Below are 26,761 nucleotides of genomic sequence, written 5' to 3' on the forward strand. Positions count from 1 at the left end.
GGAGCTGCCATAGGACTTCGGTGCATTGTGGACTGGGCGGCAATTGCCCCTGTGGCGTGTACCTGGACCCAGATAAGCGGCAGATGATGACATGACAAAAAGCCGTTGAGATTTACTGCTTATTTTTTTTCACTATGCTATTTCTGAAGTCATCTCACCCCTAATCTCAAATTACTTTTTAATATTTTGCAACTGAGATGTTCTTGCATTTCCTCTGTGCATTGGATTGTGGGACAACAGTTTACATCAACAGCATACTCTAAAATCAAGCATTCTTTTAGTGTATATAGTTTTTGATTATGCTTTGTCACTTTTCCTGTGTGAACACTGCACATGCTCAAAACCAGCTTAGAATTAGTCGGTACCATGGAATTGGGGCAAAGTGAATATCCACTTTAAAGAGCTTTATTGAAATATAAAGAGTGATTTTGTTCTCACAGCACACATATACTTGAAAATTGGTATAAAGATCTAACAGTTACAGCCACAACAGCACAGAGGGAAATATAAGATACATAAACATATGTTTAATGTCTCTGTCACTCCCTTGAGAATCTACAATCACCAATTACTTCACTAATAATCCTCTCATTCTGTCCCTCTTTCTCAATTTTATAGTTGCACCTGTTGAAACAGTTCTGTGACTGTGACTAGCGAATTCAAAAGAAATTCATTACCATTTCAGTCCTTTGTTCTCATTCATATTCATTTAGACAATTAGCTTGGTCTTCAAATAAATGAGTGCCATAAAACTTCCTTTTTGTCGGGGGACATTTCAGACGGCGTTATAGTCCTTGAACAGTTGAATTGAACGGCCGCAGTTTTCATCCCGTTCTTTAGCAATGAAGGAAGCAGTTGTGAAAGAAAAAGGGGCCTTTGGAGCCAGTTAATTGTTCTCTGGACTGCAATGCCTGAAAATCTGACGTAGATCTGGAATCATTCATTGAGAAAATAAAATGTAATCTTTTATTACATACGAATATACATTGCCTCAAGTCAGATGATCATATTCATGGCATAACCTTTTGTCTCAGCTCCATGGCTGAGTTGTATAAAGTAGACATTTGCACTGCAAAAGCTGATGCTGCATCTCAAGGCTTCTCCATAATCAATCTGAAACTAAAACATAATCTCAGGACGGAAATGAGCAGATAGAATGAGCTATGATACGCGCTGTGCTCTGCTTCTCCATTGCTGTGTAATCATCAGTTTTGTAGCTGGTTATGGAGGCTCCCTGTGTATGTGGATGGAGTTGTTTTTATTGGATCTATCAGATCGGCACCGTGGCCTACATTATCCACTCCCAACAGGCTCATTGCACCAAAAGACAAGAGCTGATACATTCATTAGGCTCACAAAGAACTGTGTGCATCTTTTTATGGGTCCACTGTGGAAAATGAAAGCAAGCAAGACCTGAAAATTCTCAGCTAACATTTACCTGGAGGAAGTGTAAGTGGATGTGCAGTTTAACTATTGTTTTTATAATTATCTCATGGAGATATGAGATATGTTTAGGATAATATCAGTGTCAGTAAGATGCCATGGTGGCATGGTTATTTTAGTATTTGCCTGTGTTGTGTGCATACTGTATAGTCGAAGGTAGGATTTATTGCAGGAGAGCTGTATTAGACTGCAGTAGTTTTAGCTAGGTGTACCTAATAAACTGCCAGCTGAATGTTCAGTATGATCAACCCACATTCGACCCAGTTATATGAAACTACCTTCACAAGTTAACCCCTATTCCTTACTATTCACAAACTGTTCACAGTCTGAAGCTGTAGTTCCCTACACATTACTGCACGCCCACAGATTTACACAGAATTATGTAACCTACCGAATAAAGTCTCACACTCAGTTCTCTCTCAACATACTTGTGCTCTTTTTCTCAGGGAGTTGGTTAAGCTGAGTACATGTACAGCCATGGTGGGGTGTGCATAAGGTAGATGCTATCTGCAGGAAAATGACGAGAGAGAATTTCTGGACATATACACTGTATACTCCGTGTTCCAGCTGAGGAGCAATGGTATGGAGTAGACACCCTGAAATTCCCTCGTAACTGCAGTGTTAGTGTTGTAATACATGCCCTAAAACATCTCCTCTTGTATTCATATGCAGGGCCAGAAAAAAACTGTAGTTTCGTTCTGTGCTGGCCCCAGAGCTAACCACTTATATGACTTGATCAGATTCCAAGAACTTCCTGAGTTTTTCACCAGACAGTGTACAACACACTTGGCTCATCGTTCGGCAGACTGGAGAAACAAAACAAAAAACAAAGTCAAGCCTGATCAGTAAACAGTTCTGAGTTGTGTTTGACGTGGCTGGCTGGGCAGGCTCGGGGCTCATGCTAGAGTGCACAGCTATTGGTGTTTTGACTTGCAAACGCTGGAATTTGTGACTGTCCGTGCTGCCAAGGCTCACAAAGCAGCCTGAGCAGTGAAGCGAGTCTGTCCGACCCCTCTGTTCTCATGCTGACCTTCTCTGATGTCACTCACCACAGCCATTGTGCTTGAAAAACACTGTGGGTTCACTGATCTTCAGGCCTAATTTTTCCTCCCACCCTTTTGCCTCATCATTGTTGTGACTTGAGCATCTTCATCTTAAGGACTGCACATTGCCTGTGCATCCAACTAGTATATCTGCTCCTGTATGAGACTGCCTATTGATTTTCAGTGAGTCATTAGCACAGTGATTTTTGGCTGGCTCATGCCATTATGGTCAGTGGGGTGTTGTAATTCATGAGGGGATTTGGCTCTCCTGAACTTCCTGGCAGCCTGGGGGGAGCTTGAGTTTGACTTCCTCATTGACTGGTCCATTTTGTTAGCCTCCGCAAAATTAGCCACGTTCCTTTTGATCTTTTTCTAATTAGTCTTTTCTTCAGTATGCAAGTGTAAACACATTGCCCTTTCATTACCTCTTCTCAGAAATGTGGTTTGAGAAGAGCATGGATAAAGCTCTTTAAGTTGCAGTTGCTTTTCTCACTGTAGCATCTTTACAGTCTGTGCGCTGTGAGGGAATGTTTCATTTCTAACAATACCAAATCGACAAAACATGTAAAAATAAAGTAAGAGTCATCCAGGCTGACATTTTCATTCAATACAGTGAGATTGTGTGATCACAGTCATTTTAGTTGTTATGATAGGAATACCTTCAGGTCAGTATCAGCTGTAAATGCTTTCATCTCTGTAATCAGAGATGATAAAACCTCTCTGCTGCTGAGATTTCTCAGTTCCCATCAGTCTTGTTTCCATTGCAGAGATGGAAACAGCTCGAGAGGTGTCTCTCTGTTGCTCCTTTCCTTGGAAATTGTGATGGATAGCATCAGTCCAGGCCGGTATCTTCCTTGAAGCATGCCATGTCATGTCCTAGAAGTCCTTTGAATGTATACACTGTGTTATTCACTGTGACATTCCACAATTCACTTTCAAAATAAAAAGGACTGTATTTGCATTCATGTGATCCCTTGGCTTAATCAGCATAAGTTCATTATTCATTAAAGATGTGACCTCCACAAAGTCCTTGGTTGAGAAAAAAAAAAAATGCTACTTCCAATTCACTGATGTCACTGGAGTGAGACGATTTTGGTCTTGTGTGTCTGGATGTAACTGCTCAGGCACCCAGGAGTCCTTTGTTGTTTTTCAACTCCATTTGACACACACACAGCTAATTACTGAAGCAGGAGAAGCACCCCCCACCCCATACACTCACACACCCAGGCACTGATAGGGTGGCCATTTCAGCCCATCTTCTCTCTGACTCCCTGAAGACAAGCTGGTAATGTAACTGTTTATGCATGCAGTATTCTTTCGCTATCGCTCAGTTGGAACAGAGGCCCCTGCAGAGCCCTGGCAGACTCTCTGATTCCGGCTGTCTTCTTCACCATCAACCTCAGGCTACTGTTGCTCGCAGCCAACGTACCTACAGCTGTTCAGAACACCAGCAGGTAATAACCTGCACCTCAGTGACAAAGGAGAGAGCGTGGGAGTGTAGGTGGAAGAGGAAAGAGCCAGAGACGAGAGCGAGTGGGCAGGTAGAAGAGGATCCTCTGAGAGCGGATAAACATGTGAACACTTAGCGATTCCCTCTCCCTTTCCGTCTCTCTGTGACTCTGTGTGGGCAGTTAATGAGTCTGAAAGCTTCTCCTCGGCATCTGTCAGCTGAGAATCGGATGAAGCCTCCAGTGCAAGCTGTAGCAGAAAAGAAACACTCTGTTGCTCATTGATAATTGGTACAATGTATAGGAGAAGGTTTTTTTTTTAGGTATTTCCAGTTTCCTTGTACTGTACTTCACATGACAACTGGTTATTAGCCAAACAAGATGCTTATGCAGTTTAAGGTATTAATACTTTCAAAATCAAATACAAGACACTTAACTAGAAACAATACCGCAACAGTACATTAGCACATCCTGTTGTACACACCTCCGCTGCTCTCAGAAGTGTTTCTTTTCTATCTTTTTCAGTACACGAGTCTGGCAAAATAACAGGAACACTAATCAGCTCTCTTTACTGTTAAATCAAAACAAAGATAGTGTATTGTAGGGTTTTTGTACTGGATTACGTGATGTTGCACGGGTGTTGCTATTGTTCATAGCCTCTGTACCTGCCCTCACACACAGTGCATCGTTACTTTATAAGGCTTTCAGCTTTGACAGCCAGACAGGAGTGTTGGAGCCAAACCATTCTGCTGTGATAACATCAACAGATCTGAGCTTGCCCACCACGTTATCCTTGCTTGTCATAAAGCCTAATGGTGTGCAGCCATAAACTGGGGAGTAGCTAAGTTTTGGGTTGAGATGAAACAAGAGTTTGTATGACCTTGGTATGGTCATAACCCCCCTTTTAAACAGATTCTTGGAACAGTAGTTAGGTCTCCCACTCCCTCTGAATGCCTGATGAACTGGTGTAAGGACAACATTGGGATTTTTCCACTATTACGCCTAAGCTTGGCATGTTTCCTAATTTATAAAAAGAAAATGACAACATGTAGCCTACAGTTGCAATCAGAACAAATGCTCAGCTGCAGGATTGATCGTGACTGATTTTACAATTGTTTTCAGTCTCCTCACATGACGTTTTGAGCCACAAGGCAGCAAAATTGAAAACCATGAGCAATTTAAATTTACGGCATTCATGATTTTGAACCCAGCCTGAAGATTTATGTTTGGGGTAATTCAGAGAGGCTTGGTGGCTGTGATGGTGACATTTACTTTTTAATCATCTATGGATGCCTCCAGACTGACTTACAATGAGTGAGACATCAGAAAAACTCTTTCTAAGAGAACACTGTAAGAAAACCGAGTTGTTAAACACAACTTTGGTGTTGGAAGGATCAAACATGTGAACTGCTGTCTGTAACCACCCTGTCCTATTTTCTTCATAACAATGTGAAGAGATTGACAATGGACAGAATTTTCTTTAGAACGGCAGACTGTTGTTTGAGTTGAACACTGACAGCAAACATTGATTCAGTCATCCTGGATAAAAAAAACCATACTCTCCTGTGGCAACACAGCACACACACACAGATGGCTCAACAGCTTGCTTTGACTTTCCCCTCTGACACCTTTTTTTTGTGGGCGTTGGAGCACAAGGTCCTTATTCACCATGGATTCATCTTTCATGGATTGGGTCAGTTAATATCATATCACATATCTTCCAGATACTCATTATTCCCTCCGCTTTCTCTCGGGGTATGGTGTCCATTCTGTGGCCCAGGTGGTGGCCATATCCCCTGGCACCAAGCTCCGGCATGGGAGGCCCTCCCTAGAGGACCAAGAATAGCTGAAGGACTGAATGTTTTAGTGCAGCCCCCCCTCCCTTTATAAGGAAACACACTGCATTATTTATGTAGTAGAGCTGGTCAAGGTATTTCACATTACTGATGGAGTTAATATCTGTAATGCCTCTTTACTGTTTTTCCAACCCATAAAAATGCACTTAGCATTTGTGTTTAGTTTTTATTCAAACTCAGTGACTTTGACAGCTACAGTACACCCAAGAAAAGTTGAAGTATCATTAAAGAGAGAGAACAGGGAGAGAAAAGCAGCCATTAGGAGTGTATTGACTGTCTTTTGGTGTCTTCCTGCACCATTGACTGCACCCAGCAGGTTGATGAGTGGAGGAGCTGTGTGGCTTCTAGGTTGGAGCTGAGGTCATTGTCCAGGCTTTCATGCCTTCAATAGCTGCAGGCTCCCTGCTGAAACTACTTGATATTCAGTTCTTTCTCTCGCTTCATCCTATTGAATCTAACAAGCCTCATCTAGATAGCATAGCCCCAGTAACTTGGGTGGATAATAATGGAAACCAGACCCAAGATACAGTATTACAGTGGTTTGATCCGTGGCCACAATGTTTTGCAACAAATTTACCGCAACTTTATCAGGATGATCCAACATGTTTTCATGATGAGCCTTTTAAAGCCCTGTGCAGCCAGAGTTCATTTTTCAACATGTTCCTTTGTCAGGACTTGCTGAAGAATGAGTTGAGGGTGGTGCAGCTACCCACGTTCATATTTAAAGCATTAAATGCCAGAAATAACATAGCTCACTGAGGAAATCAAGCTCAAATTCATTTATGTGCAAATTATTGACTTCCCTGGATATAGTCCCAAAATAAACAATGGAGGAATGGAATACATTTCAACCTGGGATATGGTGTCGCTTCAGTTCCTTCATGTGGTTGTGTTGCACAGTAAATGTCTTCAGCTGTTATTGGGTTGTCTCATACTTTTCCGTGCATGTTTAGATTTATTCCATGCGTGGGGGAGTTTGGAAGTGTGTAAACTGCATGTGACAGGGTATCAGCAGTTCCTGAAAAGTTTTCAAAAGCACTGCATTCAGTTTTCCCATGTAAAGGCCTTAGAAGATATTGTATTTATTTATTCGTATTTCACACACAAGCACAGCTTTACATTTTGCAGCTAAAACTTACAGGTGTTTTTACATTTTTGCTTGAAAAAAAAATGATTAATGAAGTATCAAAGTAGCAATCTATGCATTGACTCATAACTGAAAATAAAATGTAAAAATGTGATATAATAGTAAATAATTCTTGGTCATATTGTCCCTGCTGATATTCCAACATACTTAATACTTTATCCAGTACATAGTGGTGAAGCAAGCATTAATATACACTCTGTGTGGTATTAAAAAGGTCTTAAAAAAGTCTTAAATTGAATTGCAGAGAGGACAGAGAAAAGTCCGGGACAGCGTGGCCGCTCAGCCTCTTGGTCTGTGTACATTTCCCTGTTTGCTTGTTTTGTAATCGTGCCGGGAGGAGGGAATAATAAATAACAAAAGCACCACTGGCCACCTTGCTCGCTTTACATCCGGACCGTGACATCATCGCCTATCGGGTTTCACGGTGTCTCTACTACGGGCGCACGCGGCGCAGCAGTCAGCGCGAGTGCTTCAGTCTTGAGAGCACACGAGCAGCAGCAGCAGCAACGGATAGAGCGCGCGCTTCATAACAAACGCTTCTCCAAAGTATCAAGAAACTCTCACGTCGCTACGTCCGACGTTTACATCTGGATAAAACGGTGGTTTGTTTGTTTGTTTTTCCTGCGCGTTTTTCTTGCCCGTTTGATTTCACCCCGATTGTTTTAACTGCCCTGGACATTTGTGAAAGCTTTTCACCGTAAGTAGCAAAACCTGCAATGCTGTTAATGTGTGCGACACACTGTACATTGAGCGGGGGGAGGGGGGGGGGGGGTTGTTTTTATTGGTAATGGTAATTGTGTTGTTTGGGGTGTTTACTTGCGCTGACGGTGATGGTTGATGCTAGCAGAAGGCTGCTTGGATGCAGACCCTGTGATTTCCTGCTGGGTTACAGTTATAACCAGCTCCTGCCAGGCTTCCCCGTCAGCGTTTTGTTCCTCACATGGCTTTACGTGAAAACTGCGTCTTTGCACTGAACACCTCCGTATCCTGACACTGTGGTTCATCCTGCTTCAGAAAGCCCCTCTGTGGTGTCAAGTTAGAGGATTCAGTATACCTGGAGTTCAGATAGTATCATTTAAATGCTGTATTAGTAATGTGACCCCCTTTTTCAGTAATATTTATTTATTAGCTTCACTTATTTTTTTTCATTATAATAATTGTAGTACATCTCCATTCTTAGCCATAAAGGAACTTGTGCATACTTACTGTGCTTTGGACCTGCAATTCCTAAAGGAAATTGCAATTCAAATACAGATTTTTTTGCTTTCATAGTTTTAGAAACTCATATTCTGTTGGTCAGTTAATCTGAGCCCCAGAGGTTTCCATCGATCCATGCACATAATGGCGAATGCAAACCCCTGGAGGGAAAAATACTTTTGACTTTCTGTCTGAGTTTCCATTTTGTGTGGTTATTCTTGAATTTTAGTGTAGAGTAGTCTGATGTTGATGCAAATCTATTGTTGCTCAGAAAAGAGAGCTTGTCCTGCCAATTTGAATGCACACGCTAATTGAAACAGCATTTCCATTTCCATTTTTTTCTGAAGTGTTGGGAATCACTTTACTATAAGCAGTACTGAGGAGCCACTGGTTCCCCTCCCAATGACTTCATGCTATTACTTTGCATTAGATGATATTTTCTATTCCGGGCTGTGGTTCTGGATGATCTTTAAAAGCTTTTATCTGTTAATCACAGTCAGTTAGGCCATAATTGTAGCATTGCCCACTGTCTCTCCTGCAGCCACGTAGACTATGTCCTCCCTTTAATAATCTATTCAGTCCAGATCACATCCATTAGATCTTCTAAGCAGTATGTATTTTATTGTCTTTGCCTTTTGATCTTGTGGTTCATGGCTGAATTCCTGGGAGCACACAGGGAGCAGTTGAACCTGTTCCACATCATCCTCTAGGATGTTTTTTTTTTAGGCATGATGTTAGCTGTCTTGTGTTGTTGAACTCTCATGTGTGGCCATGGACACACGGTATCTATTAAGCTAGCCACTATTTTTGTGTCTGCATGTAAAAATATGGCAAACCTGAACACTGCTTTGATCCTTTATGTTTTGATTGAAGTATTTCTGTTGAGGCTTGAGGTCTGATTGATGGACTACAAAGTGGAAGTATGCATACAGTACAGTTGTTTGTAGTGTCTGAGTAAAACCCCTTATTAAACATCATACGCATAGTATGACATGGTTTAGCTTGTGTTTTGTGATGCTGTCTGTACAGTGCCTGAAGATTAGATTGACACTTGCCAAATTGTCCCCTAGTCCTTGTTCACTTTCCCTGTGAGCTCATTCAGGGACCATTGTCCTGAGTGTTCAGTGTTTTCTACAGACCTGGAAACAGTGATGTTTCAGCAGTGTTTCCTACAGACAGAGTTTATTTGTGGTGTTCAGCCTCAGGGTGGGGCGCACTGTTATCCAACACTTGAGTCAACAGCAAAACATCATTGCGTTCTACTAAACTAAACTTCTTTAAACTAACATCTGTTTAAAGAAGTTGTTTTTATGAGTCTAAATGATTTTACCTTAACTGATTCTACACATTCTTGCTGACTTTTAGACAGTTGACAGTTCCAACTGGACATATTGTTAGGTGTAAGAAATATTCAATTAAAAAAATCTCAGATGGGGAAAATTTTAGATCAGCCATCCAAATAAGTCCTTTAAATGAGAGACATTGATAATCGTTAAAGAGGAGGTCAACAGTAATGGAGATAGACAGATGCTTTGTTGTTTGTTACTGCTGGTCCAGTCCCTGCACTCACTGAGCAGAAGACATCAGGGGGAGAGGAGGGCGGGGCTGCATTTGATTTAAGGCTTGGAGTCGTGAGAGATAAATCACCAAAAATGCTAAAAAACTGCAGTGAAGTGTCGTCTACATATTCAATGCATTTGTTACCATCTTTGTCAAATGTTTGTATTTTAACTGAGAGCTGTGGAGACCATGAACGTATAAAGTGGCCCTCCAGTATGTGATTTCTGAATTTAGTTTCTCAGTTGAGTGCTAGATATTTTATTTTGCAGGATGGCAGTACTTTGTGAAAGCAAAAAATAAATAAAAATAAAAATACAGTAGCCACATGACACTAGCTCACGTGTCTGTAGCATTTTGAGATGGAAATATTTCCAGTTGCATGAATTCAAATGCTTCTCGGTTAAGTTGACCCTTTACTCCAGCATATGCTCAAAAGGGGAATTAACACCTGAAAGCAGTTCTTACATCCCACTTCTTACTACTGTTTTAGTCCCTAATCTTATGCATACAAGAGAACTGAAGGTAATGGTTTTTATGAGCTTTCCACTATATTCTTGTCTTTGTTGTTCTTTTTTTTTTTTTTTTTGTTGTTTTTTTATGTTTTGATTGCCTGCACCATTCCTGCCTCTCATCTATGTATTTCTTTAACCAGCAGATCTGGGTTAGATGAGTCAAGAGTTCTGTTTTGGTTGCTACACTTCTGCTCTTTGTCCTGCAATGGATCTACATAGCTTTACAGTATGGTTGTGATTCTGCTTAACTTTAAGGAAGTGAAAACACAAATCAGACAGCACTTCATACAGCACTTTCAACGGACTGATTTGGGTTTCTCCCACGTACTACCCTGAAAAGTCATATTGAATGCCTGCCTGCTGATGTCTTTAAGGAAGCCTGAAATTGAACAGTGAATGGTTAACAAACACTGAAAGTAAAGATAGAAACTTTAGATGTCTGGCTACTGCAGTGTTGGAAAGTTTTTTTTCTCATACACAGACATTTAAGGCACTGATGAGGAATACTTGTGAACATGTCATCCTCTGATCAGAAGGCCACAGAAAGCTTAGTTTGTCCTTATGCGGATTGACTACAATGCAATGCAGTTCCCCCGCCGCTGCTTCCTGAGTTTTCTCCTTAAACATAAAAATTTATCTTCTTTGAATCGGTGTGTTATTTTTCCTCGAGAAGGCAGCTCGTTTCCATGGCTCTGAAATGGTCTTGAATAGCCTGTTCAGCAGCGTTGCCTTGACACACTTTGCGCACAGTCGCAGCTGCTTCAAGGGAGCTGCTAATTGAATTGTTTGTGGGAAAAAAAAATCAAATTTGTTGCCCGAATGAGCAGCTGTTTTCTGTGGCTAAGTAAAAAAGGTCTAAGGTGAAAGGCGTGCAGTTGAAAGTATGGGCTGTGTTCTCCGCAGTGATGTGCTGTGGTGCAGGTTTTCCACAACATTTGCTTAAAGATGTATTACAGTGGTCCAGGTATTGCTGATTTGTGACACCACATTGCTCCATGTTGCTGCACTGCATTTCATGCGGCCTCTCGGTGACTGCAAAGCCCCCTTTTTTTGTCTTTTTTGTCTTTTCTCTTGCTGCCCCCCACATGCCCTCTCACAAACTGCCTATTCTGCTTATTCAGCTCAGCTTTTGTGAGGAGGGCTATTCATACCTCCAGTCAAAGTCCATGTGGTAGGAGTTCCACTGCAGCCCAACTCTTTTCTATGCTAGTGGAGAGTGCTCACCTGATAGTAGTAGTATCACAGCGTCAATCGGTACTTACTGGCGTTGTCTAACGTTGTATCCAAGCTCCTTCTTGTGTAATAGGATTAGATTTATGAGCATTAACAAGAGAATTAATTATCACTGAAAGGCTCTGCTGAGTGATTTGCAGTTGGATTTGTTCAAGGGACCAAGATGTTTTCCTGCTGGACTCTTTTAGACTGTAGATATTTCTGTGACGTGTTGGCGTTTAGAAATTATCTAAAAATGCCCAATCTTGAACTGTAATATTGGTAATTTTGGCATTTCAATAATGAATGAGGTTAAGCCTGCTAAAGGTATACGGTCTCATTAGGTGATTTGAAAGTCACCAAATAGTCACATGTGTGAATGCAGAATTAAATGTGTGTGAGATATGTGACTTGGATATGGGCTAAGGGGACTTGAGCTGAGATGTGTACCTTAGAGTTGGGTTTAAATAGCATGGTATGATTTCATTAGCACAGCCCTGCGAGTGTAAGGCTGTGATCCTACTGAGCAATACATTCTAAAATGTTCTGACTTATGCTGCTGTGAGGAGCACTGATTAAAGCATCTGCTGTGTGCAGTATGTGTCATTAGATCATATCCTTGGGAAAGGAGGCAGGCAGGATTTCCAGATTGCTCTGACCTGTACTTTTAGACAATGGGATGCACAGACAGTAGAGGCCTTGAAGCAACTTAAAAGGCATTTAGTTAAAAATAATTAGGATAAATGTGCTGTTGTAAGATAGTATGTATTTATAGAAAGGACAGCCCGGTCAGAAAGACATGACTCTCTTTGCTTGAGGTTTCCCAAAGCTAAAAGCAGAAGTAAAAAGCACAGAGTTTCAATCTTTTAGCGTCATACTAGGTTCCTGTAGTGTAAGACATGCTGCAGTTTCATGGAAATTGCAGCAGCAAATGAAGTTTCATAGTGATAATGAGAATGACTAGTCAGTTTCTTCTATGCTGTACACCATTTTTTTTTTTATTAAAACCAGATAAACTGATCACTGGTCCAGTTTTTTAGAGCGCATCTTTAGAGTGGTGATATAATTTTTAATGGATGTGAATTAGTGGCTCAAAGTATCACACGTCCATTAAAATCCATTAAAATCTTCCTTCCACTCTCATTTCACATACAGTACAGAGTAGGTGATTGTTCTCTTCAATTTGTCTGTTTAGAATCAGAGTGTCAAAGTCACAGAATTTTTTTTAAAAGCTTTTTTTTTTTTTTTTTTCATAAATTCCCCAACATCCAAATTAGCTACAGCAGTTCAAACGCTTCACGATGAGTCCCAGTTTTTCCACACAGCACCACATGAGGAAATCCCCTTCAGTTTTTACAGATACTCCACACTGAAAGATTTGACAAAGGGATATGGCCACAAATAGTGTTTTTGTTTTTCTTCCATCTTTTGTTTGGTCTGTTGAAAGTAAAAATGTAATGTTGTGAGTTAGCCCCATAAGGATTCTTTAGTGGTTGACAAATAACATACTGTGTCACTATTTTATGCTGTGCTTTCTGATGAATAGAGTGTGAGGGATTGGTTGGAGTTCAGATTTTTTTTTTTTTTAGACCTCAGCAGTCTAACAGCTTTGTTTGCATTTTAATGAACTTCGGCCTTGAATAAACACTGAAGACAATTTCTCAGGAAAAATACCCCAAATTAAACAGCTGTTTTTGGCTTTGCAGATTATATAAGTGAGGTGGAACGTTAAACCAAATGTTTGCCCCCACCTCACCTCAAGCAAAGATCTGGATTCCAGCTTTGGTTTGATTCTCAAGTGAAATAATTACACAAAGGACTCTCCAGTAGGGCCCTCAAATTTTGGTGTTAAAATACAACAATATGTTGTCAAAACTCATAAAGACCTTTCCCTCTTTCTCTGATGAAAAGAATCTTTTTGGAGCCTCTCAGTTGTTTGTGGTTCAACTATAGCAGAAGGGGAGTGAAGGATCAAAGACCCACCCAGAACAATAAAAGCTAAGCCTGTGGAGTGTTGACCCCCAGACCTTAAGCTCTTCATTACTGCAGCTCACTGCTAATTTTTGTGGACAGGATAGTCCAGAGGCCAGAAACCTGCCCAGCACTCCTCACTGCAGGGTGGTCAGCTCTTAATGCCACTCCTAGTTCCCCATCTGAGGTCAAGAGGCAAGGAACCTCCTGGTGTCCTTCATCTATACACACCCATACACTAACAGCTCCCTCTTGAAAACAAGACAAAATCCTGAGCCTAAATGAAGAGCATACAATGTTTTTATCCTCTATTGAAGCAAAAATGATACCATATGCTCCCCTTACTATACAGCCCCATGATTTTATGCTAACCTAATCTTGACTGTAGTGACCACAGACCACATCCCTCAGAGCATGTGTGACCATTTTAAATGGCGTTGTAAGCTAAAATTAGTTGGCAGAGGTATTTTGAAAACATATTTACTCAAAGGGAGATTTAATTTTGAGCAAGTAGCAATGCAGCATGGAGTGATATTGATGGAATAATGGCTCCTGTCATCAACTATGATTGCATATAATTGTCTAGTGATGTTTTCAGAAGGCCCTTATGTTGTTTAGGACAGGGAAATCAACCCACATATTTTGTCAATAATGGTTTTGCAACATGATCCTGTCATGTTTGCAATCAGCTCCTGTTGCCATGTGGATGCAGTAAATGTGATTTTGAATAATAGCCATATCTGAAATGTGGGATGCTTTCGTCCTTTTTTCTCAGTGCTGTCAAGCCTGTCACTAGCTCTGGTGTACTTAATGTCACTCCTGTGTAGTTTGAATAGGATAACAAAACAGCTCTAAGAGTAGTTTAAAAAAAAAGACAACCACTGATTGCCGTGGGCTACTTTTGTTAGCTGTCCAAAGGGAGATTTTTCTACTTAACATGGAAAAATGTGTGTGGCTGTTACTCACCCTGCCTATTCTGGCCTACACATAACCACAGCCATCATGTTACTTCATTGACCCCATGTTTTCCACTGAGGTTTAAGAACTCACTGTCCTTCCATATCACATGGATCATGTTGGGAATGTTTAGGACCTTCTCAAATAGCTTCCGTCCATATAGGTATAGGGACTCTTTGATGTCACACAAGCCCTCTTGTAAAAACACTGACCTTGCACACGTGTCAGTCAGCACATGTGCAAAAACTTTCTTAACATCAGGAGGGCCTTTTACTTTTAAAACTGTAACCTCAAGAACCTTTCTCAGCTTCATTTTGAAGTTGATATTTTAACTCAGAGCTTCGAACACTTTTATTTGTCAATAATATGATTTATTGATTTACACCCTTTAAAATTCAGGTTCACCATTAGTGCTGGTCTAACTCCATATCTTCTCGTAGCTTGCTAACAGATAAAAATATCAGTTGTTGTATCATATGTGTATCAGCTGATTGAAGTCAAACATTGAATTTTATGGCAAATTCATTTGACATGAAATTCATTCTACTGATTTTAAAGGTGAAATTATCACTATGTTTACCATCTCCACATGGAGGTCAGAGGTCGGTGTGAGGCAGCTAAGTCATTAGATAAATGTCGAATAGCCATGTGCTCCTGAACGTAAATTTAACAAGTTTGTGTGATGCCCCCCCCCCCCCCAAAAGAAGAAATAGCTTACATCAACCCATATATTGGTGGACTGTCTTGTTTGGTCCAGTGACCCCTGAAAAAGTCTTGATGAACAGGTGTTGCTAATGGGACCTGTCTTTTAATCAGTGTTGTCGTATATCTGGGCCAGTGCCAATTTCCAGTATCAAGTTCCTGGGGCTAATATTTTAGCAAACACCTGTTTAACATCACTTATATCAACAGAAACAGAACAACAGGAGTAGAACTACTGAGTAGACGTCGTCACTCTGTTGAATGCAAATCCACTGTTTAGTCGCCTTATAGCCCTTGGTTTGGTCTGAGAAAAATATCTTGGTCTCTTTTGGCTAGCTACAGTAAATGTTTAACTTTTTTACTTTGGCTGTTTTTACTTTGCCATTTTTCATTGGGCAAGTGGTGCACAGTTGGCTTGTGTGAGCTTCTGTGCCGAGACACATATTTACTCCACCATCATTTAGGGACATTGATACTTCACCACGTGCACTGCCAAACCAAAACAATGAGCTGAAAACTGCATAGAGCTGCAGACTGGTAATACGAGCAACCCTTCAATTTTACACAAAGTTATTTGGTTCAGTGTTAATGCAAAACATTTCGCTTAGTTGAAAATATGAAAATATAACAATATTTTTAGCAACATTAAAAGTACCCAAAAGGGTATGGAGAGACAGTACATGGTACATGGTATCACTTAATCATCTCAGTTTATTGCAGTACATGCAACATAAGCATATGGAGTTATGGCAGTCAGTGAACTCGTCTGCAGTCCCGCAATAGTAGGAGAGATTTTCTTTAATGAATTTGTTCCTTTTTAAAATATCAAAGACTTTGCTTTCCTCTAATAAAATGGCCAATTAATAGGTGAACAAAATGCACCCATATATAAGAACTTCCTTTCCTTTCAGCCATGGCTAAAGTGCCACACAAAAGCAAACTAAAGGTACATGTATTAACAGTGTTTCCCCACAGGTTGAGAATCTAATTGTGGTGGTGGGTGGCAGGCCATGTGACCAGTGTGCATGCAGTTCAGAGGGGGAGTGTAACCCAGGTTATTTATTTTAGCTACAATTTACAGATGTTACCTAAATGCCTCACATGCAGACTATTGGTAGGTGCTACAATTTACTGATGTACCTTAAACACCTGATATGCAGGTTAACAATAGACGCTAGCTAGGCGGCTGTGCACAGACACACCTATAGTCCTCCATCTGTTACTGCACTGCACACAACTCAGGCAGGTGTGTGGCCAAGGATTACTTACTTTGAACAGAGTGAAATAAGCTAAAAGATTCTCAAAAATTTGATTATTTGGATCTGGTTCACTATTGGAACTGATTATTAATTCCAATCTGCATAACATCATCCTTTCATCACTCTACTGTGTATATAAATACCTATCCAGACTTTCTTTCTTTTCTTAAACCTGTAGCCAACTTATGTGCAGAGCAGTATAGGCATGTGTGATGGGATACCAAAGAAAAATGGTGCCGTTGGTCTGCCCCAAGACCGCACAGAGTGCTCTGCTGCCAACAGTGCCTCCAGTAATTATAGACCAGAGCTGTGGAGACAGTTGCTCTCCAGGCTAAACTGAAACTAAACCCCCTATTTCATACTTGGTATTTGCTCTTTTCAGTACATGAGTACCCCATGTTTAAAAACTGTTATTTTTGGGCTGTAGCTGGACTCTGTTCTGTTTATAGTTCAGCCTGACTGAGTCAAAATATAAAATAACCATCCAGCACGTAAAGGCAGTAGTAGTAGTAGTGTTCACTGTTGTTGACACTCAAGCTCTTCCCCTTATTCATATTGTCTAATGTCTTGTTTAATCTATGCAGCTGCCAGTGTACTTTATTAATATATTTACATGATCATACTCTTTGCAGCCACTGAACTTCCTGTTGCTGTAACTCACTTGCAGTGTAATAAAATAACCATTGATTTTTCCATCTCTAAATTGTAGGTTATGAGATAAGAAGTTGATGACCTGAGTCTTCATCTTGAACTAATGACTCCGTCGAGTCACTGTTCTAATGACACTGTCAAACAGAAACTTGATTTAGGATTTACCAGTAACAGTGAAGAACGGTGAGGCTTGTAATTCTCACTGGAAAGTTTACTGAGCCTTCCGCCCCCGGGCCATTCACATCACACACAACACTGACCAGACTCTGCTTTACTGGAAAGCTGCTGTTGTTGTAAAGCCTCCAGTCTTGTGGTTCCTCCTCTCCAAAAACTGTGTGGTCTGTGTCTTGGTGTTCTAATCATGCTAGGGTGGAGGTGATTGTGGGGTGCTGTAATTGGACAATGGTAGGTGGGTGAGCGACACTTTTTATGGCAGCCTCATGGAACCTGTAGATTTTGATTTGGCACACACTGATCTAGGTCTAAACTGCTCTTTTCTCCGGCTCTCTAAAATCATTGTAAAGACTGAAATTGTGATGCTGTTATTTGAAAAGGAAAGAATTATTTTGCTGTGGAGCCTTTGCTATACCTTATGCAGCATCTTTCTGCTTTTATTTGGGGCCCTCAATGCCATACTTTGTCTTGTTATTATGTTCTTAAGCTGTTGTTTTTTCCATAAGCTGCATCTATTTGCTTTGTCTGGATTTCAGTATGCCACGAATGCTTGTTCTGGTGTCACACTGAACCATTGTATGTGTGGGTGAACCAGTTTTCACACCATTTTTTGGGCCATTTTTTGATTGATGAACTCCTCTTCTTACAAAGCTTGCTATTATTATTTCCATTTTGTGTCTCTGTTCTGTCTCCACTGAGTATTCCTATTTCAACCCAGCTAATGCAAACTCGACCTCAGCTGCTCTCAGGTTTGATTCTCTTTACAGCTATAGTTCTTTGAAAATATGTTTAGGTGTTCAGGGCGCAGCATTGCCGTGAACCATTTTTAAACGTAGATCAAGTTACTGATGGGCTTATTTTTACTGATGTGTGTGCAGTGTTTTCTAACATTGATCACTTTTTTCTTTTTCCTTTTCCCCCCACTCTATTCTCAATAGTCACAATGAGCGGAAGGTGACCTGCAAGCATCCTGTCTCAGGCTTACCCTCACAAGACAACTGCATCTTTGTCATCAACGAACAGTAAGTCTCTTGTTTATGCTTTTAGAATGCCACTGGGTAGCATTTTTGAACACTACAGTATGCCGCTGAAGCTTCCTGATGTGTAGGCAACATTGCACAAGTCTGCTTCTTGCCACCCCCTATTTGCAGTTCTGCCCTTTCATTTCAAAGCCTCTTCTATTCAGTGCTTCCTCGGTTATCTCTCTTTCTAACAAATTCCTTGGAAATAACAACTAACTTCCTGAATGGAAATATCACTTTTTAGATGCTTCATATGTATTCATGTATATTCAAGAGCTTTTATTTATTGCATAGTTGGGTTGCTGTTTTCTGCAAGTGCCAAGGCAACGTTAATAATCTTGATCCTAAAGGCTGACAATAAAAAGCCACTGTATCATGTGTGCATCAGCTAGTGGGAACTGCATGATTCACAGTTCCCTCATTGTGACCTGGGCAAGAGTTCACGGCCTTTTCGGTTGTCATAAGCACAAGGATACGTCCAGCAGTGTTCCGTCCATGTGATCATCATCTACTCTGCTTTCAGCATAACAGTCATCACACATCTGCCCACATGACAGGATTGTAGTCCAGTCATCTTGAACTTTTACTTCAAGGATAAGTTCATGAATCTGTCAGACTAAACTTAGTGTTTGTTCACCTCAGGACGTTTCAGTGTTCCCATTTTCAGATTTACCCGCCTTTAACTCTTAAACCCTGCTGATGGGCTCACTCATAGTGAGACAAAGGCAGGTCCTTCACAGGTTCCCACTCATGTTTGCCTCTGTGTCCCAATCTGTGCATGCACTAAATATACACATGCACGAGACTGTTTGCATTATAGTCCACACTATGACATTAGCATCAACTTTTCTGTTCCACCGTCGCCAGCTTAGCTTGATGTTGCGCAACGTGAATCAGCTGCACTCAGTAGTGCAGTTTGTCATTTCCCCCCAGAACCCCTGTCATAACAGGTTTTCTATAATGTCATATTGTTGAAGTAAAGTCATGTCATCGCAACTGGTGTCAATTATTTCATTGAGAAATGATTGCTAATTGGAATATGTTCTGCTTCAAGTCATGAAATTTCACTCGCATGTGGAAAAAAGTCCAAAAACAAACAGAGAATGAATTCCCTGAGCGCCCATCATAGGCAGCAGTTTCAGCTTTTTTCACTATGTGGTTTAGAAATTAAAAACTTGGTTTCACTAAAATATGATATTGCTTTTTATGTCTCACCAACTTCTAATGTGCTGCGTTTTTGTTCGGCAGAGATGGAATAATTGAAAAATGGTTGTGAAGAAGGTTGTTGTGCCAGAACTGTCACACTGCACTCTCTTGACACATTCCTCCCCTCACTGTGTTACTCTCACATCTCTGCTGTTTTTCACTCTGAGAGGAACAGCATGCCAGTGCAAGATGATATCTAATTTTGCAGTTGGTGTTTTATCTTTATAAGATAATCTGCAAAATGAATCTATATCAGATGTTCTAGAGGTCAGCTTCGTGAAGGCAACAGCAAAGTGATGAACCTAGAACTTGACTCATTGTTATTTTTAAGTTTATTACAGCGCATTTCATCCAACAGTTGGCTGTGTGTAGCAGAAGTAATAAGAGGGAAAATCTTTACACGGGATGAGTAATAAAAGGCAAAGACGGATTTAAGCTGCCACAGGGATAAAGAGGCCAGGCTAAAAATCACTGCCTAATCTGCTCTGACTTTAAGTAAATCCAAAACACAAAACTTTCCTTCAGTTTCGCATTATAATTTCTAGTGCCTAGTTTATACTCTAGTATAACATATGAAGCACATAAGCTCAACCCACCTGAAGACATATATAATGGAAGTAACATAAAATACACAACACTACAGCTGAAAAGAAAATATGAGGAAGGAAACCTGGATTCATTTTGAGTTAACAGATTTGAGAAGGCAAATAGTAAATTCTACGCTGTGACTGCAGTTAAATCTGCGGTTGTCTGCCATGATGTGTGAAACTTATTTACACATCCATGATGGATTATGTAATTGTGAAAGGGTGGGGCAGCTTTCTGTGTAGAGGAAACATATAACAGCCTGAAAGGAAGGCAGATGCTGTGGCTGTATCCCACAGTGTTAGGGATAGTTGGCACTGATCAGGACAGACACTCAGTGTTCAGCTCAGTAAGAAGGACACTATCACATGCTTAAGGTGAATCTGTGATGCCTGGGTTTTGTTGCACTTATCACAATTATTGTAGCTTCTACTTCAGGGTTCAGTGTGTCAGTTGAGTTTTGTGGAGTTTGTAGCCTCTCCTAATCTGCTTTATCACGGCTTATGGATCATAACATAGACATTTCTTGCTTACAATCTCAGCTATACTGGGATGTGCACGTTACTGCACGAGTCATGGCTCAGTCCAGTCTTCGGCACGTGGCTTCACCCACCTCAGTGAATGTCAGCCTCAGCATTCTACCGTCATTACAGTACATGTGTGAGCCTATTTTTAGCGGTTCACATGATCATGTTCAGGCTGACAGGGAATATTTGTAGAACTCACATGTAAAACGTATTTACGACAACATGTCTGTGAAGGTTCCTAGTCATCCAGGTCGTCATCACGCCACATCTGCAAGAATAAAACCTACTATAAGAGCACAGTGTTACACTGCTTTAATTACTCTGGGCAGATCAGACCATTATGGGCAAAGTTGAAAATCAGTGAGTAGGACTCCATTAAAATGTATCATTATCATCATATATATTGATAATGCGATGATAGAATGTAAAATTACATACTATGATAGAAGATTATTATCCACATCTTACACTCCTAGGTGTAATCAGTCCAGCGTTGCAGCAGGTGACAAGACAGCATGGCAGGATGATAATGTAAGCTAATCAGCACTGGCCACTGCAAGCATAATTAAGCATAACTGACATGACAAATACTTTGCAGTAAAGCTGTTCAGGCTGCAGAATGGAAGATGGTAGACAGGAGAGTTAGAGCAGAGGTGTTATATATCAACCATTAGCCCTGTTTGTGATTTTTGTTTGAATGGGTGTATTAGGCCACCTGTGTGAATTCCTAATAGCTGTCTTTTTCATTAAATTAAAAAAAAAAAAAAAAAGAAAGCCAGTCATTTTTGGAGTCATTGCTTTGAGTGAAGCAGTGTCACCAACAAAAAAAACAGTACATTTTAAAATTTTGAAAACAATCAGCATACCGCTCCATACCAACATACTAACATAATGACAAGTCAGGGAAAAAATGAAATTGAAGCACTAAAACAAAACTCTTAAAGAAAAACATCATTACAATTTGGATTTTAATGTGCGTGTCACTGATGTAAACTTTTTCAGACTGTCTTGGCTATGGTCAAATTTGCAGATTCAGTATGTGACAACACAAAACACTGCTTATTCTAGCCAGTCTTCAAAACCCCTCATTTGACAAAAGATTTGAACCTTTATTCTCAACGAATTTGTCTTTCCTCTGTCTTGTAGTGTGAATTGTGGAAAATTGTGTCACCCAGCGTTTAGCAGGTAATACACTGTGAGGTGCAAATGGATAACTGTGTTTTCCGCTTTTCTTTTCTTTTTTCTTTTCATTTAAAATGTGAACATGTTTTTCTGTTAATAATCCTTGTTGTTGCACACTAACAACAGACTGTGGGTGGTTTGAATGGTGTTTTGCCTGATGACCTGTTACGCATTTGCATTCTAAAGTCTGTTAAGGTGCACATTACTGTCTGAACCATTTGTTGTTTTCATCTAAGCCCTTAAGAACAACTAACTACAGGAGATCATTACTCACTTTTCCTGAGCTGAAGGTCAAGCTGTTCATCCTTGATGAAAGCTGAGCTGCTGGACAAATATCTTAAATCACTACCATTCAGTTCACTTTGTTGGCAGTTTTATGATTACAGGGGAAGCATTAAATCTGCTCTCTTGTTTGTTTGATGATCATTGGGCACTTTGTGGTGCACAGCTCAGCTGAATCTTCATTTTGTCTCGATAACCTGTCAAAAACTTTGTGAACACCCCCTCATGTTCTGTCCCTTATGGGCTACATGTAAACAGGTAAGACTTCTGAATGTGTTCCCATGCTATGTTAGAGCTGAGTGATATGACCAAAAAAATCTGTATTGATCTTTTTACATACTCACATAAATATCAGTAAATTGACAGTAGATGTAACATTTTTTCATGTTTTAAAATAAATTCAAAAAACATTATTTTTACCCTCTATTGGGGCCACAGGACAACGATAAGTCTACAAAGTATATCTTGAGGAATCAGCTCTCTGAAGCACTGCAGTGTTACAGAACAAAGCAGCATGAATTCAGTCAGATCTGTTAACTGCACTAAATCTCAGTATCTGTACATTTTTGATTTATTGCCCAGTTCTAAACTTATGTGAACCTGTGACGGTGTTTGATGTATACACTGATACTGTTATCTGTGTATGCTTGCCTTTTCTTCTAGTCTTTTGTTTGTTTAAAAAGATAACGGTCAGGTTTGCCACTGAACAATAGTGTTGTAAAGCACTCTTATTTCTTTAGAAATGCTGTGTGGTCATTTTAAAATGCACCCTCAGCCACTCAGTTCAGTGTTTCGCTCTGGTTTACTTAGAACGCCAGCACACACACCCATACACTTGCACAGGCACACAAAACCCATGCAGGACCAGGCAATGACGTGACTCTCTTATACATATGGGTTAATCTTTGTATGTAGAACTGTGGAACCGAATGCATTTATTATGTTATGTTGGATCAACTGAACACACTAAATTAGACCTGAGTGTCAGAGTAAGTGTGGTTGTCTGCCTGCGCCCTGTGATGGACATACAACCGGTCTGCAGTGTTTCTTTGCAGATAGATATGGATATGCATGCTTGGTAAACCTTTACTATATTATTTACACATAAAATAATCAATATGTGGCCACAATTTCAGTTAACTCCCTTTTCTCAGCTCTAATATTTTTGATACAGCTATTGCTCTGTTTGCACATTACAATCATATCCGCTGTTGGCCACTGCTGTCAGGAGACAAGCACCAACCTAAACAAGAAAATAGTAATTTAAAGCAGACAGACACTCATAACAGCATGTTGTGGATATGAACAGTGACATAATCCATGTGGTGTTTTATGCTAACATTCCAGCAGAAGCCAGTTTGAGCAGAGTTTCATGTCAAAATATAGATGTGAAGCAGTTGGTTGCTCCATTGCGTGTGTGCATTGTATTTACTGTAAGTGGCTGAGAAATAAATACTGGAGAGGCCCAGATGGGGAAATACTTGGGAACTGAAAGTTGGCCTCTGCAAAATGTCATTCTGTATTTACAGTTACTTGGTATCAGTTATTTTTTAATATTTTATTTTGCAGTTGAATTGAAGCAAGCCCGCACTGTCCAGACAGTAGTACAGCTTAGTGCTTATAGCCATCATGTGGTGAGCTCCACACTTACAGTAGTAGGTGGAAATGTTAGTAAACATCTCATTGGGATGCTTTTACATTTTTCATCTTTCCATTTCTTAATATTTCTTCTTGTTTCATGGCGAGAAATACCATTTGTCAAGTTTCTCTCCAACATTATCCTTCAAAAATGCTGCTTTATTATATGTTATTGTTGCAGCTTTATTTTATTGTTAAAAATATTGTTGTTGAGCTTTTTTCAGCTCATTCAGACAGATTTCAGCTCTCTATCTGCCTGCTGTCACAGTCCAACTCTTTTGCTCAGGCAGCTAATTTGACTCATTGACTACTTTTCAATTTCACTGCATGCTGATTGATTATCCGGCCCAAACTAATTATCAACAAAGCCCCAGCACACACACACGTACACAAACAACCTGGAGCTCAGAGCCTGGAAATGGTCTCTTGGCTAAATAGAGCATCGAATAGAGCATCTCGGGGAAAACAAAGTCAGTCCGTTTCCTCCGCCCCTCCCTGCCTTTGTTTTGATGGCAAGTCGACACACCATTGATTATGGTTCACTTAGGATTTCGCCTGTCATTGGAAGTGCTGAAATTCTTCGGAGCTCATTTTCTGGAATGAGTTCATTAGATGGAGAGGGAGGCAAATCTCACTGGCTACTCATCACTCTGCGCAATCAGCTATTTTAGAGCAGCAAGTTGAAAATTGCGTGCATTTCAATTCGAGGGAGCATTAGTCACCCACTTGTCCACCCTGAGACTTCCCTGATGGTGTCCCCAGGAATGTGTCACCTCTACACAGAACCCCCTTCTATATTCAGTCAAGACAGCCAATGAAATCTAATTAATAAGAAAAAATATTCTCTCTTGTATGACATTCTCCTTTTAACTTACCATAGTTGTTTAGGTGAATGATAATAAGATGCTACTACTTATTGCAACTAAACCTTGTAACAAACTATGTTACTTTGCTTCTAAATGCAGGTAAGAGAAAGACAGACTTTGACTGTCATTATTTTGTCTCATCATTTTTCTGAAGGGTCTGCAGATAGTAACAGACCTGTCACCGTGCTGCACGGGAATGAACATCCTGTGTGTGTTGCCTGCTGTTGTGAGCTGAGCTGATGTTATCCGTTGTGATCCCTTTTCGTGTTTGTGCACCTTGAATATAACAGCATGGAATCTGAATGGTTAAACCATTGTTAAATTGAGTCTGATTTTCTTTTTTTTTTTCCATTTTGTTTTCTTTTTAGTGTTACAGCCTTGTCCTTATGTCTAACAGATGCATAGATCGATCAAGGTGGTATAGATAGAATGAAAGTAAGTGCTGAAGATGGATGAATGGATTGATTTATTTTTTATTTTAAGTGAGTGCCACATTTATACAGAATAGTATCAAATAATCTGAAGCTCGTAAATGTTGGACTGTTGATCAGATGAGCAGGGTAGATGGAAGAGTTTCCAGTGCAGGGATGGCAGTTTCTGTCCTTATTCAGTGACCTGAAACCAGTATATCTGAGAGATTGCACTTTTTTTTTCACTGCTGCAGTATTTCTGCTCTACTCTAGTTTTCTTGTCTTGTTCCCTCTAGACCACAACATTGTTCCCTTCCTAAAGAATGTAGGACATCTCCATGGGCCAGAGACAACTTATTTCACAAGGTGTTCTATCCAGTGGCAAATGTATTTAACTTACTACGCTTTCAGCATTTGCTTTAAAAAAACAACAACTTTGAGACATCCTGGTCTGATTCGTTTCTGTAACTGCTGCATTCCAATATGTCGGGCAGACTTTGCAGTCCATTTAAAGCTGTTAGAGACCTGGAAATGTATCTACAGTGACATGGTGGGAGTAATTGGCTTGATTCATAGGCCCATGTTGAGATCTCATTATAGCAGAGAGCTTGAACTTCAGAGGAATAAAGGGGGAACAGATGATAAAGACTGCTTCCTGTTATTCCTCTTCTTCTTTTGTCAAAGTCATTGAACATAAATTGACAGTCTATATATCTGACTGATGACTTACCTACGTGCTCTTGGCATGCTTTGTTATTTTCTTTTTTTTTTCCCCTTAGATCTGCCTCCAAAGTGCCAGCGAATGAGAAGAAGGAACGAGCTCTAAACACCATGAGTGAGGCCTCCAACTACACAGGCGGCTCGGACTATGCCGCAAACCCCAGTAGCCCAGCAGGAAGAGTAAGTGGCACACATAATTATCATGGGATTATCGCACATGTCTGTTAAGTTAGGAAAATAATGGAAGTGTGACTGGATTATATTTTAATGCTTTTAAAATACATTTTGATAAAAGTATAGATTTCTTTGTCACTTTGTTGTTTACTCATTTATACTCTATTTGTAGCCCTCAAGACCTTCCAAAAAAGTCCACAATTTTGGGAAGAGATCCAACTCTATCAGGAGGAATCCTGGTGCCCCAGTAATCAAGAGGAACTGGCTTTATAAACAGGTGAGCGAGAGTATATTAGATTAGTCTCACAAAGCTGCTAGCTTTTACTCATAGAACAGGGTTTATGTTCTCCCTCTCCCTGTAACATATGCAGCAACAGTCTTACGATGAGCACAAAGGAAGCTTTTTGATGTCTCACAGGATCTCAGCTTTTCTTTGTCCAGTGTTTCTGCTCAGTCAGTCAACCAGCACGGGCGGTGTTTAAATACCAATACCTCATCACAGCTCCCTGGTTACTTACAGCAGGGTGAAAAGGGGGTGCTTGAAGCAGCTCTTGGCCAGACAGAACTCTCTCATGCTTCCTAAGTGGGAGACTCATTTAGTTTTGATTGCAGCCTCCCGGCGCAGTTTTGTGAACACATGATGGCCTCCTTTGGTACAGCTGCCAGCTGCTATTTCTTTGGGGACCTCAATCAGGGTGACGTAGATCAAGCTAAAGACTCACAAATCTGCTACCCTGAATAAAAGCTGGATTTGCACTTTTATTTTCCTGCCTCATTGAAATCTGGAAGCTATTGAAGTCCTTGGCTGAGGAAAAACTGCAGCCCTTCAGTTGATCCATTGGGAGAACAAAATGCCACAGTGATTGATGTGATTGGTGAAAGACTCGTTTTTCCCTTCCCGCCTGAGCTGAGGAAGATCTGACAGAACTTTTGATAAAGTTTATTCATGAACACATTGTAAAATGAGTGGTTAAGACCTTGATTGTACAGAGGGAAGGTGATGAATTAAAAGACTCA

General features: G+C 40.4%; 1 protein-coding gene across 6 annotated transcripts in view; it reads left to right on the forward strand.

Moving 5' to 3' along the window:
* LOC121181769 (pleckstrin homology domain-containing family A member 5-like) overlaps window positions 1-26,761 on the forward strand; it is a 75,961-nt gene that overhangs the window by 24,314 nt on the left and 24,886 nt on the right. For all 6 annotated transcript variants that reach the window (XM_041037912.1, XM_041037910.1, XM_041037907.1 and 3 more), the window contains exons 4-6: window positions 18,071-18,154; window positions 25,630-25,750; window positions 25,917-26,021. In XM_041037912.1, the coding sequence (XP_040893846.1) occupies window positions 18,071-18,154; window positions 25,630-25,750; window positions 25,917-26,021 (310 nt within the window). The remainder of the gene's footprint in view (window positions 1-18,070; window positions 18,155-25,629; window positions 25,751-25,916; window positions 26,022-26,761) is intronic.

The sequence above is a fragment of the Toxotes jaculatrix genome, chromosome 5 (assembly GCF_017976425.1).
Source record: "Toxotes jaculatrix isolate fToxJac2 chromosome 5, fToxJac2.pri, whole genome shotgun sequence".
NCBI lineage: Eukaryota > Metazoa > Chordata > Actinopteri > Toxotidae > Toxotes > Toxotes jaculatrix.